At 36.9% G+C, this 16512-nt stretch overlaps 1 protein-coding gene across 1 annotated transcript in view; it reads right to left on the bottom strand.

The window, feature by feature from the left end:
* Positions 1-5628: 5628 nt before the first annotated feature.
* LOC137922938 (probable multidrug resistance-associated protein lethal(2)03659) overlaps positions 5629-16512 on the bottom strand; it is a 41243-nt gene continuing 30359 nt past the window's right edge. Inside the window, exons 21-32 of the mRNA XM_068766049.1 lie at positions 15861-16011; positions 14157-14393; positions 13933-14042; positions 12952-13066; positions 12084-12276; positions 10910-11096; positions 10295-10467; positions 9221-9337; positions 7817-7892; positions 6517-6566; positions 5920-6010; positions 5629-5718 (exon numbers count right to left, since the gene is read on the bottom strand). Coding sequence (XP_068622150.1) covers positions 5686-5718; positions 5920-6010; positions 6517-6566; positions 7817-7892; positions 9221-9337; positions 10295-10467; positions 10910-11096; positions 12084-12276; positions 12952-13066; positions 13933-14042; positions 14157-14393; positions 15861-16011 — 1533 coding nt within the window. The 3' untranslated portion in view covers positions 5629-5685. The remainder of the gene's footprint in view (positions 5719-5919; positions 6011-6516; positions 6567-7816; positions 7893-9220; positions 9338-10294; positions 10468-10909; positions 11097-12083; positions 12277-12951; positions 13067-13932; positions 14043-14156; positions 14394-15860; positions 16012-16512) is intronic.

The following is a 16512-nucleotide window of genomic DNA, read 5'->3' as shown; positions in this document are numbered from 1 at the left end:
CATCAACAGCATCATCATCTTGCCAGTCGTTTGACGCCCACAGCTGGACATAGATCACCCCCATAGATTCCCAAACCGGCTGATAGAACACTACATCTATTTTTCTGATGTGAGATACACGACGATATAAATACAGTTATCATAAATTATCTAAAATTTTAAATTTGGAATTGAATTATTTTCGCCATGTTTAGATTTAAAAAAAATCCAAGTTCTGCTGTCTATTTATATAAATTATCATATTCATTAATTATAATTAGATAAAACACTCTCTTGTAGCACTAGAGTATTGTGACTTTTGTCATTTCAGTCCAAAGACACCCAGTGCAAGGCACAGGTCTTTCCAAAGGTACCTATGGGAAGATATACTATAATCGCCACGCTTGATGACGACTACATATACATATATACTTATAATAAATATTATATATATAATTATAAATATAATCTAATATATAAAATTCTCGTGTCACGGTGTTCGAACTTGAACTCCTCCGAAACGGCTTGACCGATTTTTACCAAATTTTATATGCGTATTTAGTAGGTCTGAAAATCGGCTACTATCTATTTTCTATACCCCTAAGTGATAAAGGTTGTTCACACTTAAAATTATTTATTTATTTTTTTAACGAAATTTTTTGTTTTTATTTTTTTATGATACAGCATACAAGAATACATACAACCATAAACTTTCACCCCTCTACGATCAACCCTTATTTTTTATTTGTAAATTAAAATATCATTTTTTTTTGCAAAACAACGTTTGCGGGATCAGCTAGTAATATATAAGAACATCAAGCTAATTTAGATCGCACTTTTGTATTGTTTTTAGTAGAGAGATTATTTTTGAGACTTGCGATCATAGGTCACGTTGTCGATTGCCGGGATTCAATCTTATATAACTAAAACTTCTGTGTATGTATTATATAGGATTGCCACTGCTCACAAACAGGTTTCCAGAAGATGGGCAGCAGCATATTACCACACTGCAATCGCCAACCCGCCTGCTAAGTGTGGCGATTAAAGTATATTATCCCATAGATTTATTTGGAGGAAGCCTATGTCATGCAGTGGGTATATATGTACACAGAGAACTAATTTTTAAAATTTTTTAAAATACGTAACACATGGCAATGTATTGTATTTTCAATATTAACTCGTATTATATTTTTCGGAAAACTTACTAATAATTTTTTTTATATTAATTCCTATCTGCAATTAGTCGATTTGATGTATATATCACGTTTAGACTTAATGTTATATGTTATGTCATATCGATTTAAGGGCTTATGACAGCTGACATTAAGTATGTCAAATGTCAAGTTATTTTTGTGATCCCTTTGCATGTTTTTATATCTTTGAGTTGAGAAACTTATTTCATATTACAGTGTATTTTAAATGCCACAATACAGTTTATATATAAACATATAACACTTAAAATTTGTATATAGAAGCAGGTAAATACTTACCGTTAATATTTACACTAAAATGCAACGAAAACTGTACAGTTAATTTTAAAAATTGAATAAGAAATATTAGAAATTAACGGCAACGAATACAACGTATACATCGAGTCGCACACCAAATGAATATACTTGATCGAACTTCATAACAATTGAGGGAGATTCAACAATGCATGTTCGTTGTTTTGAAATTACTTCTATAATTTTATTACGTACGCACCTATATTCCATCGTGTAAACTGTTATGTTACAATACTCATTGTTAAACTAAACACAGTAGACATACAGATATCTTAATTTTATTTATATTTATATTAAGTTGGGAGAGAAAGTTTAGCAAGGTATGTATAACTTCGATCAAAAGCTAAGGTGAAATTGTCATTCAGAACTCCCGAGTATTAGGAAGGTAGGTATTTTTTTCTACGTTGGCAAGACTGTCTATATATATACGCCACCGATGACAGCACGACCACGGCACAGATGACTGCTCCCGTCCCGAAGTTCCCTGTAAGAGACCACCAAAGGATGCTACCAGGATAAAGTTTCGGAGCCTGTACCCAAACCTATCCCCCCCCTCACCCTCCGGAATTTTCCTTCTCCTTCAAGTCTCTCATCTCCATCCAAAGACCATCTGGTTCAGAACGCTTCGAGCGATAATACTGCTTCTTGTACCTCTATAATAAATTGTTTCTTTTTTAAGTTATTATCTATGGTGTACAAGCAAGTGTAAAATAAATAAAACACTATGAACAATTATAACAAAAGTAACAGATTCCAAATTCAAAAGTAACATATTTTTATTTTTAATTATAACAGTGTTTATGACTAGAATAAGTATATACTGGTTTTTTAACATTTCTTTTGTTAAATTAAAACCTCTTTAGTTTATTTAAACTATTCGTGCTAGAAAGATAACTGGCAGCTGAATTGTCTAAAAAAAACATTAACAAATCTTTTATCATTGTGAAGGAAACTGTAATATCAAATAACAACACGTAATGAGATGATTAATCATCTCACATAATTCATGTTTATCTCACAACAGAAAGATAGATGTAGACCATGGATGCACAGACCGCGGCCCACCGGTCGAACACTGGTGGCCCGCCGACAGCAAAAATAATACTCTCGTGCATTAGAAAAATATTGAATTCTTTTCCAGAATAAAACCAAAAAAAATTAATTACCTATACTTCTGGCGGCTGGCCCGCCATCAGTTCATGATTTGCCCGAATGGCCCCTAGTCTTAATCTGTGCAACCATGATATAGATCGATACCAACCGGTTTGGGAATCTATGGAGGAGGTCTATGTCCAGCTGTGGGCGTCCAATGACTGGCATGATAATGATAGCATTGATGAACTATATATCAAATCCAGCTTCATTCTTAAATCCATTCGTGTTGTCTGGAATTGTTACAGTAAACGAAAATACATTTATTTAGTTCACTGGTGAACAGGAACTCTTTCTTTCTTCTTCTTCTTCCAGTGTATGATCTGCAGACAGTATAGACTACTAATTTAGGAATAGATAAAGAACTGATGGGTTCCGTGGTAACTGGAGTTGAGTTGGTAAAATTACACCGATGTAGCTGTCTGAAATGGCAGCGGCGATGGCCGTTGGGATCGAAAGCTTCTCAAGTGGCGACCACGAGCCAGTGGACGCGGCGTGGGAATCCCACTAGGTGGACCAACGACATAGTTAAAATCAAGAGAAAGAGAGAAAGAGATATTTTGCCTTGCAGTGGTCGTCTACTGGCTGAAAAGAATAACATACATAGATTTGCCATATACGCGCACTAATGCTCACAGTAAAACGAAGGAAAATCGCTTACTTGGGACACGTTCTTCGACACCAACGATACAATCTCCTTCAACTTATCATGATGGGAAAGGTCGCTGGTAAAAGGAAGGTTGGTAGGAGAAAGAAGTCGTGGCTTCGTAACATTAGAGAGTGGACCGGAAACGCCAGCGCTGCTGAGCTATTACGCAGAACTAAAAATAAGGAAGAGAGCAGGAAGCTGATAGCCAACCTCCACTAGTTGGAGAGGCACTTCAAGAAGAAGACATAGATTTGCTTAACCTTCCTATACCCGCGCGTTTGTCTGAGAGACCGACAGAATGATTTTTCGATTTTAAATAACGAACGAATGATGCTAGTTTAATGAACTTTCTAGCTAATTTTGCTTCATCATTGATGCTTGATCAACTTCATCATTCAGAGACCGGCGCGGGTACACGTGTTACACTATTTAGCGCGGTTTAAAACAGTGTGATACGAAAACTTACATTGAAATGTGCCATTGTAAGAGAGCTTAATTTTTTTTAAAAATTAATTTTCACTTTTCCATTTTCTTTATCTTTAACATAGTCTTATAACCTTTTGTGGTGCTGAGGAACCTTAACTTAAAATATATTTTAAGGTAGTGAAATTCAAGAGCTCCCCTAGAAGCCTCGACTGAGGCTGCTACACACTACAATTTCACCGATTTGAAACCTTTACACGGTGGAGTTCCCTTGAAGGCATACTAAACTTTTCATTTAGTTTCATATCAGCCCGAGTATGGAAATTTCTATTGGTATCCTTATCTCCTGAGAAATATAACCCAGGTCACTTCAAGTTTATAATGAATGGTACCACCTTCGACCACATCGTCGCTTTCCAACAGCGAGTTGGTGGTCAAAAGTGGACTAGTAAGAAATTAAAAAAAAAGATGTCCGCTGTACACTGGACTTATTGAGTCAGGTAATACAGAGGTTACCTTTTTTAAACCTTTAAACACATTACATCTGTTCCTTAACACGTTCATTGCGGGCCCAATTTTGAAGAACTTTCAGCTGGTGCGGCTGTGGTCGAATCAGCCTCAAGCTGAACTTCCTAGTAGTGCGGTTGAGGCCTTTTCTGCCTCATGTTCATCAATATTTTTTTACAATATTGAGTCAATGCTTTGCAAACATAAAGAAAGCTATATTTGTCTTTGTCATACCTCATACGGTTGAGTGTAAACAGCCGCCGCACTAGAGAGAAAACACGAGTTTTACGCGCCGCACCAGTGCAAAGTTTACCATGAGGCTGAATCGACCTCAAGCCGCAGTGAACGTGTTAAACTATAAAGTCCCTGTATTATTTCACATATCGTAGACTAAATAATAACACGCCTACTAATCAATAGTTTTTTTATTAATTAATGCCATTCTGGGCAGATTTTTGACCAAAGAGGTGATGAACTCCCCAAGTAGCCGTTTGTAAGGAGTTCAACAACTTTTGAATATTACAATACACTCCCTTCGAAATGTCACTACATTATAATCCTTTCTAAGTGGTAATAAAGCTTAGAATTAATCTGCTACTGTATTAAATATATTGCAGTACAAGAAACCTGTCTGAATTTGCTGTGGACTCTTCACGGATCTTCGAATTTTCAGCGCAGGTTTGGAATCTTTTGGTCTATACGGTCTGTACGACGTATATCTAATCACCTGTTCAGCTGAATAGACTATATTGCGCTATCCGATATAGCCAACTCTGTTAAATTTCGAATACCTCCAGAAATATTTAACTGTCTGCAGTATTCCACACACTACTCATGTAAAACTAAATCTATGTAGGTTTTCATCTATCATAAAATATGCCTAGATACCGTCGTAAAACAATAGAGCGACAATGTGACCAGAATTCAGTTATTTTAAAACATTAAATATGCTCGAAAGGTTCTACTCATATCTTATGTTTATATTCATATGAATTTAAATCTGTTGATTGTATCTTTTGAAACATATTGTTAGAGTTAGGTTTGTTGACATCATAAATAATAGTTTTATTGGACTTAGTACATAATTCTATTATTTCTTCGTTGTTTACATTAATTTTTTCTAGTAACGTCTAATAAAATTTGTCGCAATGACCTTCGAACTCTGTATGACGTATTTAATATTACAGAAAATTCACTAGATGGCGCTAATTTACAAAATCGGTATTGATAAAACAGCATGTCGTTGCAGGTGATGCAACTAGATGGCGTTTGTTATATATGAAAATCTTCAATTTTTATATTATATTTTTTGGGGTTGTCGATTGAGGTATATCGCTCCATAGATATCTTTAGGATAGGTCCACGGTTTGCATTTAGCATAATTGCGAACAATAAGACACATTTAATCCTCTGTATAAACTTTTATTTAAAAAAGCTTCGAAGATTCTAGACTCCATCTCTTGTTTCCATTCATGTTTCTTTCCATCTCAGCTTCTTGTAGCTCTGTAAGAGATAATTTATTTTTATTTTGACAGCATTTAAAATAATTTTAGTAAAGATAAAAATAATTTTTTACAAGGATACAGATTATAAAAAAAACTCGCTATTAATATAAATCAGTTTGAAAAAAGAATTAAAAAAATGCTTTTTTTATTTTTTTAAAAGCGCGAAAACATGATATTTTTTTAATGTCCGCTATCTTACCTCCGCCGCCATTTTGTGTAACAACGCTGATGTCTCTGGACCGGTTTGTTCGACTAAAGATCTAAAAATACCAGAATGCTGTCCATCCGACCTGAGAAATATCAAATTAATTATTACATAGAAATATTCGTAATTTAAACTCATCGGTATAGGCCTCCCCCAAAGATATCTCTGGGGGTATGTACCATTAATCACCATTCTTGGCAGGGAGGTTGGCGATCATAGTATAGTATTATGGTACGCAGAGGACGCTGCTGGCAATCTATTGGAAACTCTTTTGTGTTCAATGGCAATGGCATGTGAATAATGCATGACTATATGCCAGGAATCAAACCCATGACCTAGGATCACAAGTCTTAGTTCTTTATCACTTGACTGCCCTTGCTCTATATACAAAGTTAAATTTTCTTCTATGGCAACATTGGTAGAAAATAAAATTTATTTATATAGGTAGAGTCTTGTGAAGGTAAAGGTGAAGGTCGATGTATGCGGAGCGTCAGCCCCGAGAACGGCACTCAACATACGACTATCAATGGAATGCTAAAAAATTAAATCTCTTGTAAGAAAAAAAAACAATGTTTATAAAATTAATCTTACCTATTTATATCCTCATCCTGATGCTTTAGGTGATCTCCTATTGGATGTTCCTGTTAAGAGATAGAGATTATCATATAGCATCCACAGATGTCGCTGTAAGTAAGCTGGAACGTCTATGTACAGCCTAAATCCTAGGGTTGAAATTAGGATGCATAGATGATGGTCGGTGATGGTTATAGCTTCATCAAATTTAAAATTACTTTTTTAAATATAAATATATATCACGAGCTGTGCGAATGATAAATGAATCAGACTTGAACAACAGGGAAAAGGAAATCAGAACAATGAAATAGAGATATTATTAACTAAAATTACATACACATTTATTAAACATTGAAATAGAATGTAGGTAAACATATCATAGCATAGCGTTCACGCTCCGCATTGCTGACTACTACAGCTACAATACTTTTATGTCAAATTACTCTTGAGTGTTCCAAAATTATTTAATTCAAATTTCGAACACCGATTTGAATTCGAACGCCGTTTTGAATTCGAACGCCGATTTGAATTCGAACGCCGATTTGAATTCGAACATCAGTGATGTAGTTAGATAGCGTTCGTGGTCGTCTTTAGCCCGAGTTCACTAGAATAGGGCTAAGGTATCCCCTGCCGTAAGTGGCCACTGAAATGGCATCGGATTCGCGGGCGTTGAAGGTGGTGGCAGAAGGACAGCAACGCGAAGTGGTCTGATGTTGCTGCAGTACAGCGAGGATGCCGGAGAAGTCACAGCTTAGTTCTCAATGTGTCTTGGCACAGTAGTGAGAGGCAGCTGCGAGTTTAGTAGGAGATTCGGTAGCGCCTCCAAAAGCACCGAAAACGACCACTGAGGTGGTTTTAGTAAGGAATTCCACATTACCCCCTCTCCTCCCGTAACAAAAAAGAAAAGTTCATTGTCGTTCATACCAAAAATGGGATCTTCGGATTCGCGGATGTTTAAAGTGAGGGCCTTCAGCTCCCAATAGCTTCAGCGACTCTGAGGCGGATGAGTTTTTCAGGGGTAGCGTGAACTATATATACCCCGGCGTGAGGGAAGATCGTGTAGTGATTCCTGAATGGAAGATATCGCGGTTCCTACATCGTGCAGAGAACGATCTCCAAGGGGGTTTTAGTAGGTAGAAATCCGACATAACCCTGTCCTTCTCCCATAATATCTTGCACATCCCAAAGATCCCCCCCATCCCCGAAACCAAAAAAATAGGTCGTTTTAATCGTAAATACTCTTTGTTCATATGTGAATATACCTTCGATTACTCTTGCCTATCATCTTCAGTCATTCATACATCTGCTTCATTCTTACCTGATCATCTACATTGGATTCCTTCTGTATATCTGCGAGCAGCTCAAACGGATGTCCAGACTCCACTACTCGACCCCTGTTATATATACAGAGTGATTGTAAACAGGTGTAAAATCTTTAGAGATACAAATTTACTTTCAATTAGTTTATGGTACATCCTATTAAAAAATCTATGGTTTCAAATACTAACGTAATCATAATATACTAAAAAAAAAAAATTTAAAATTCCGATTATTCTTTTCAGCTGATGGGCGCCCACTAGAAGGCATATATACTATGTCCTGGGTCCAACACTGGGGGCCCCCCCACGCCTCAATTCGGATTACTATATATAAAAATTAATTATTGTTTAATATATGTCCATGCAGACTATTCTACCAGGAGTTATTTACCCATCGCATTCCAATAGAAAAATTAATAAATTTTACATTATTAAGAGAGATCACTTTATACAAAGTGATTGAAAAAGTTGTATTTAGAACCAATCATCTTTATATTCTCACACACACACATATATATATATATATATATATATATATATATATATATATATATATAAATATATATGTATATATATATTAATATACACACATAGAGAAAGAGAGAGAGTTTTTTGATGTCCATACGTCTTAGTTACTCCTATAAACCGAGTTGAAAATAAAATAAAACACCAAATATTAGTTTAATTTCATGAGTATATACGAATAGCATAAATTTAACTCGATATACAGGGTGATTGGTAATATATAATAAAAGCTTTAACACTATTAATGGTTTAACAATAAGGTCATTTCGATTTCAATTTACTACCTTTTTTAAGGTCCCCATTTTTACGGACCTTTCGTTCCTCCGATTTTATAGCTATAACAGAGAATTTTCGTGCAATAATTTTACCCCTAAATTTCTTTCATACTATCATCTTTCAAATATTACATTTTGTTACATTAACTTTTATTTACAATTCTCACATCGCCTCTATTTATTTGTGACTATCTTTAGTTTTACAATTCACTGGTTTAAATCTTTTATACCTCTAAACAATCATCCTGTATACTAAATCAAATCATAGTGAGACTCTCAAGGGAATAAATGTTGCTCAAACAAATTAGACGCTTCATTGGGAGAGCTATCTGAACCAGAGAGAGAGTCGCCCACCATTTCTGAGATACAAAAAAACCATAAAGAAGGCAATTGAAAGAAATATAAATAAGATCATAACTATTAAAATCAATAGAGTCAGGTAAGATCAAAGGAATATAAAAATATTTAAGAATAGATAAAAAAAGTAAATATGAAGAAAAATGCAAGATATAAGACTGTCACGAAAATTTCTATACACTCATTCTGATCTACAGGATGTTCCAGATCATAAACGAATTTTAATACAACACTTCTAATACTCACTTGTCCATAACGATGACGCGGTCGTAGTCCATGACGGTGTTGAGACGGTGGGCGATGGTCAGCACTGTTGAACCAGCAAACTTGCTCCGGATGGTCGACTGTATCTGCTTATCCGTCCTGTTTTTGAGAAGATAAATATTTCATTCCATCTTCTGATGGAAGACACACACCCCACTTCTCCACTGGATGAACTGAGATAGTCAAGCTCCCAGGACCTCGTTGGATTTGAGTCATCATTAAATGTTGCAATGAGATAATCAAATATGTTATAAATAGGAGTATACAGAGAGGTAAGAACTAAATATAGAGTATACCTATAATAAATCAGAGGAAAAACTGTTAAATGTAAAAAAATCATAAATAAAGTGATATACAAAGTAGACCAAAGAAATTAGAATAAGTAAAAAATTGTAAAAATATTTAAGAATAGATTGAAAAAGTAAATATGAGTAATATTAAATTAAAAAAATAATAATTTATTGTAACGTCTCTGTCCCACACCAAACAGAGGGAACGATAAATAAAATAAAAAAAATTGCTGGCAGAAGAGAAATGCAAAATTTCTATAACCTCGTTTAGCCCTACAGGTTGCTCCTTTTGTTACTGTAGCTGTTGAAATTGTGAAGAAGAGAGTGAGGTGATGTACGGGAAGAAGAAAAAGAATAACAGAAGTACGAAAGAAATAGAGATTCATGAAAAAGGAGAAATAACAGAGATATCTGAAAAAACTTATAAATTGAAAAATGAAATCCCTGTCCCTCTCAAAGTAGGGGGGAACCTGATCTATTGGTAACCTAGGGGTTTGCTCGTGTTCTTGCTAAGATGATGATTTAGATATTCATTCCATATAAGAGAAGATCGATGTCCCAGCTGTGAAACATATCATTAAGATTGGCGTGTACCAGTCATCATCATTTCTGCCACAGAACATCACCTGGATATAAGCCATTAACATAGGTTTCCAATAGGACCCATTGGCAGCTGCGTATTGTTAATATTACTCAAGTAACAATTGAAGAAATATCCTGAAAGAGAGTGATTAGGGTAGAAGAGTGAGGGAGATGGTTCACTGACTCCGTGTCGACGTTGGCTGTGGCCTCGTCCAGCACGAGCACGGTGCAGCTGGCGAGCGCCGCGCGCGCCAGGCACACCAGCTGCCGCTGCCCTGAAGACAGGTTGCCACCGCCATCGCCCACGCGCGTGCTCAGTCCAGCCGGCAGCGCCGCCACTGCCTCCCGCAGCTCCACCTGCACCACCACGCAAAGTCACAAGGCATACGCCACCCACAAACATTGCCACCATGACACATGAAATTTGAAAATAATTGCTAGTTGAGTAATAGCGATGAACTGAAGGATCTAGAAAAAAGGCATCGACCCCCATGTCGATGGACTAACTTGAAAATTGGGGAGATTGGCAAATGGGGTTTTTAGTTGGTTAGAGTCCGACACTACCTGGGCAACATTCCCAGGTGTCCAAGAGGATTTTCCCCATTTGCCAATTAGCTCGACAAAAAAAAATTAGCGATGAACTTTAAAATGTTTTAACGATATAAGAAAGAGTAGAACAAAAGGTGATGAAAAAGAATCTTTAGGTGACGTAATGAATAATGTAAGAATTGCCAGAAAATATCCTACAGGTTAAAGAGACGATTGGATGCGAGTGATGTGTAAGAAAGAGATGTAGGACCTGATCGAGGGCTGAGAAGATCTGCGCATCGGTGTACCGACCCTCAGGGTCCAGGTTGTCGCGCAGCGTGGCTGCGAACAGCGCGGGCCGCTGCGGCAGCGCGCACAGACGCGACCGCCACATACGAAGCCCTGCAACCTCTGGTCGCACTCCGTCCACCGACACTTTTCCTCCTACACGGCCTAGCCTACAAACACAGAACCTCATCATGAACTATCTTACTACCTATCTGCATAAGAATGAGTGTAACACACAAGAGTGAGAGAAAGAGATGGAGAGGCTGCAAGACATAACCCCTCCCTCTCACAAAAGTCAGCACAATGACCGGAGAGTCAGTAATAAGGCATGGCATTACCTTACATTTAAATGATACATGAGACTATGAGATCCCATTATTTATACCGAGTTATATAATTGTTTATATTTCTGTGGGATTCCCCTTTTCAACGCGCCGCTGACAATGACGTAATATTACTCCTTCAAGATAATTTCAATCTTCGATTGCCAGAGTTTTACTCTCAGTTTTCGTGTTAATTTGATATGATAGTCTATGCAAACTTCTCCCAGAGCCAACATTTTTTGAAGTGTTGGTAATGACGGTATGAAAATATCTCAGGCATTCTCGCATCGGTATTTTGAAATTCGGGAAGCGTAAGACAATACCGCTGTGTTCGTTATTTTATCTTTTAATTTGATATCCAAGTAGATTCTCTCCATTCTTCTCTGATTGGTTTGTACTATGTTACCAACTAATATATAATTGAGTAAAACTTCCAAATTGTATTGTCGATGTGTATAAATTTTATCTGTATTTACCCATAAGAGAAAATTGTGTAAGAAAAATTGTAAAAAATTATAAAACCCTGTCGTGCCTCGCAGCTGGGAGAAGAAAGATCCGTATCAAATAGCGGCAACCCTCTCCCAACTGTCTGCGTTTAGTAAAAGCAAAAAAAAATATTGTAAAAAAAACATTAGCGATACAAATAGAATAAAAAAAAAAACTATGTTACCAGTCTTCAGGTCAAACGTTCCAGGTTTTGCATCCATATATACACCATATATTAAATGACCTCAAATGAGGTCTACATTTACTCGTTTAAAGTATATACACTAATAACTAACCATCCTATATAAACTTGCTTTTGTATGTAGTAGATATAAATTCATGACTAACCTGAATAGGGCGGAAATGAGAGAACTCTTCCCTGCTCCAGTTCTACCGACCACAGCCACTTTCTCTGATGGACGGATCCTGAAGCTAACGCCTTTGATGGCGTACACCGGTTCTTCTGTTTTCTCTTTCACTTCTTCCTCGCTTTTCGGCGGTTTCTCGTATTCAAGAGATACGTCCTCGAACACAATTTCACCTACGAATATAGCCATTATATATATACATATATATATATATATAAATATTTATATATATATAAATATATATATATATATGTATATGGCATGATTGGACCCTCCCCTAGATGGAGCGACGGCACAGTTAGAGTGGGAGGAAGTCACCGGAAGACCAGACATCGTGCCTCTCTTTGCTGGAGATCTAAGCCTTGGGCATCTATCGGGTGATATGCCCATGATGATTACGGTGAAGAATTTAAAAATTATTACAACACTTTCGCTAACAAAACCAAAAGTTGGTTGTAAAGTAAAATTATTTATACAAAAAAATTAGATCTGTTTTTTTTAATAAAATAAGCGCTTTTAACTACATGCATATCAATATATATACGGTACATATACTAAAATCCCATTTTTTTTTGTCTTTTTATTCCGATTAATATCTGAAATGACTGGAACGATTTAGACGGGACTTGTACTGGTAGGTAGCTGATGTAATAAGGAGTAACTTAGGCAACTTATATTTTAGAAAAAATCTTAAACGAAAAAAAAACTAAATAATTTTTTAATAAATTTTACGCAGACAAAGTCGCGGGCCACAACTAGTTATAAATAATAAGTATAAATTGTGTTGAAATAAAATTACAATGGGACAACCTTACAACTGTGAAGTTCAGAAAACTAACTAATCGTACCTTTCGTTGGCCACTTTTGTAAATCCAAACCAGGATGCTCTTCTTTTAGAGCCTGTTCATCAACTTCCACAGGCTTCTCTGATGGTAGATTGTTATACTCCAGGATCCTTTCCACCTGGAGACACCGAGCTGAATATCAGTTTTATTTAATCCTACACATCTAAAGTATACCTACGAAGATCTATTATCTTATTATTATATCTACGGGTTTAATTTACTTTGAATGCCACTGCTCATAAAGAAGTTTCCAGAGGATGAACAGCAGCGTCTCCTGCGTACGATAATATCACACTGTGATCGCCAACTAACTCATCAAGTGTGGCGATTATGGTATATTCACTCATAGACATTTTTGGGAGAAAAGAAACCATAGGCTGAAACGTCGTAGTTGATGCAAAAAAAATAATGAATGGTTTAACTAAAGAACGAATGAACGAACAAATGAATGAAAGTAAAAGTTTTGTTCGTTCGCGGAGAACAGAGCTGACTCTTCCCAAGCGATTCTTGGGTACATTCCTTTAGTTGTTTCAAGCAGTGCGTTAGTTAGCGGGTTGATATGAACCATCATGATAGCACCACGAGGGTTTCGGGGGTAGCGTATCCACGCATACCCCCGGACGAGCTATCGAAAAATAGCACGGCGCGAGGGAAGACCGCGTGGCGATCCCTGACCGGGAGATACCGCGGTCCCCCGTTTAGCGCAGAGGGCAACCACCAGGGGGGGGGTTTTAGTGGGTAGGAATCCCACATACCCCTGTCCTCCCCCCAGAGACAGGGTATCTTGAATACCGGAAGATTTCTCCCACCGAAACAAAAAAAAGAGCTAAAATACCAGTTGACGTCGCTACAAATGAATATATTACAACATAGCTACGATGTTATACTCATACTGATCTAAAAGGTACCATTTCTATATTCTTCGTCACATTTGTCAACTATATAATACACGAATTATTTGTAATACAGAAATATATGGTTTACCGAAGTCATCTGGTTCTCCACGTCAGCTGTCTGCCGCATACCGAATTGACACATGCCAACAAGACCTATAGCCTGGGTTATGGCAAGACCAACATTGCCGCCTCGATTCTCTAAAAACGGAAATAGATAATTACAAATCAGCACTTTTCTGGTCTAAATCTCGAAGTAACTTAAGATAATTTAAAAAATTAAAAAAGGGAAAAGTCAATCAGATCTAATCTCACCCGTGTTCGTGAACAAGAAGAAGCTGAAAGTGACGAAGACAAGGTAAAGACAGCAGACCATGTCCATCCAGAAGCCGAACGCCTGATTGGTGTCGAGCACCAGGGTCCAGGCGCAGCTGTGCAGATCCTGTAGCTTGTCGAACTCTCGCGCGAGTGTCCGCTGACGAGAGCCGCAAGACCTGATGGTCGTCAACCCCGACACGGTAGCGGCCGCGTGATTCAAACTCTGGCTGCGTGCTTGTAAGAACAGTACATACATTTAAATAAAGATAAGAAAATGGTAGACGCTGAACCCCACCAGATACAGTCAGGGTAAGTCATGTGATGGTGGCAGCGCCAGGTTATTGTGGTATTCTTTGGAGGTGGACTTTGATTTTTTTTTAATTTTCCTCCGTTATTAGGGGTCACTCGTTCCCCTATCTTTTGGAAGTTCATGGTTATTTCTTTTTGTTAATTTTTTTTACACTTGTTATATTTCCGCACTCTACATATATTCATTTAAGTTCTTTCATTATTTCTCTTACTTTCCACATTTCGTCTGTCTTACCCTTTCATTCCATTACCCACTTTTCTTCATTTTTTCTTCATTCCTTACTTCCGTCACCTAATTCCTTAGTTTTCTTCTTTCTTCTGGCCTTTGTCTTACAAGACTGGCTGATTGGTGGTAAAGAAAGAGTACATCCTGTTTCCATAGCATTAAGAAAGTAAGACTCGCTTTAGATCATGGTTTCACAGACTTATTAAGACTAGGGGCCACTCGGGCAAATCATGAACTGATGGCGGGCCGGCCGCCAGAAGTATAGGTAATTAATTTTTTTTTGGTTTTATTCAGGAATAGAATTCAATATTTTTCGAATGTACGAGAGTATTGTTTTTGCTGTCGGCGGGCCACCAGTATTCGACCGGCGGGCCGCGGTCTGTGCATCCATGGTTTAGATCATTAATGTTTACAGTTTTGCAGTGCGATAAAATTCAAAGTAACAGATTCTTACATTTGTGTTTTTGGAGAAGAATTTTGTGAGTTCAACACTGCATCTGTTTCCCCAGAACGCTTCTTCGTAACCTTTCTTATACTTTGACTACGTGAAATAAATACGACGCTATATAGAGATACGTTGTTGAATGGATAGCTAAAAACAGCACATTTGCACAGTATATGCTTCTAAACAAATTTGTAACAGTATACCAAAACGTTTTCTTAACCATATTTATAGTGAATTCAGCCTGTTAAAAAACCACACATATATGTGTGATGCCTCGGTGTTACATTCCAATATAAGACGTAAATGTTTTTGGAAACCTCTCTTAACATAACAGGTACTAAATTGGACATATTTTATTAGCAACACATCCCTTGTTTTTAACAATATCTCTATCCTCTTTCGTCCTTCACGTTATTATGCGTACTCTTTCATTTATTAACAATCCTTAAATATGACACTTCTCTTTCTTAGCCACTATCTTGCCATTTGTGAATATTAAGGTACGTTTATATAATGACATTACTTTTTCGCCACTTGTTACATTACCAGCTATTTAGTCGTTTATTTAAATAAATTAATAAAAAATTTTCATTATCATATTTTAATATTTGCATTTACATTTTTAACTAAAATTTTATTAGCACTTTATACAGTATTATTTCCTTACAATTTATTGTCTCTACTAGATTTATTTCGGTGAATATATCTTAGGAGTACCAACCTATAGCTTCGATCCTCTTCAGCTCCCGACTGGTGCCAAGGAACAGCTCTCTCAGTAAATACAGGAGGACGGTCACCCCGGCCGTGGGGATCAGGAGCCACCAGTTGGCAATGCAGACAACTATCAGCACCGAAACGATTTCTAAAAAGAACTGGAACAGATCAATTTCACATTCACACGTTTGAATCGTTAAAATATTGTTATGCCATTTAATGGGATCAGGCGTTACCTTGCGGAAGTCCATCCTAAGTAAGAAAAGTACCAATATTTAGCCACTTCCGCACATACAGTGGTAGTCGTGCAACAAAGTGCACCGCCCGCCAGCCCGCTGATAAATGCGTATGCGGCAAACAATGCGAATTACACAACTGCCACCGTCAAATCACTCAACTCGTGTTTCACCCCTCCACGGGGCATCTTCAGGAGTTATGTTACACCGATTAGTGCCAAACACAGAGTCTCTGTGTTGATTTGCGGAAGTGGCTAAATATTGGTCATTTTCTTACTTATTTCATTTATTAAAAATAACAGGATATTTAATTTTAGTATAACAACGTCATAGTAAAGATTGGATATGTATATATATATATATATATATATATATATATATATGCCTATATGTATATATATATACTATCAGTACACACATTCA

The sequence above is a fragment of the Battus philenor genome, unplaced genomic scaffold (genome assembly GCF_028537555.1).
Source record: "Battus philenor isolate CCGP_79_NKW_IND1 unplaced genomic scaffold, ilBatPhil1.0.hap1 SCAF_20, whole genome shotgun sequence".
Taxonomy (NCBI): domain Eukaryota; kingdom Metazoa; phylum Arthropoda; class Insecta; order Lepidoptera; family Papilionidae; genus Battus; species Battus philenor.
Note: the sequence above shows the minus strand (reverse complement) of the source record. Positions and strands in the feature narration are given on the sequence as shown.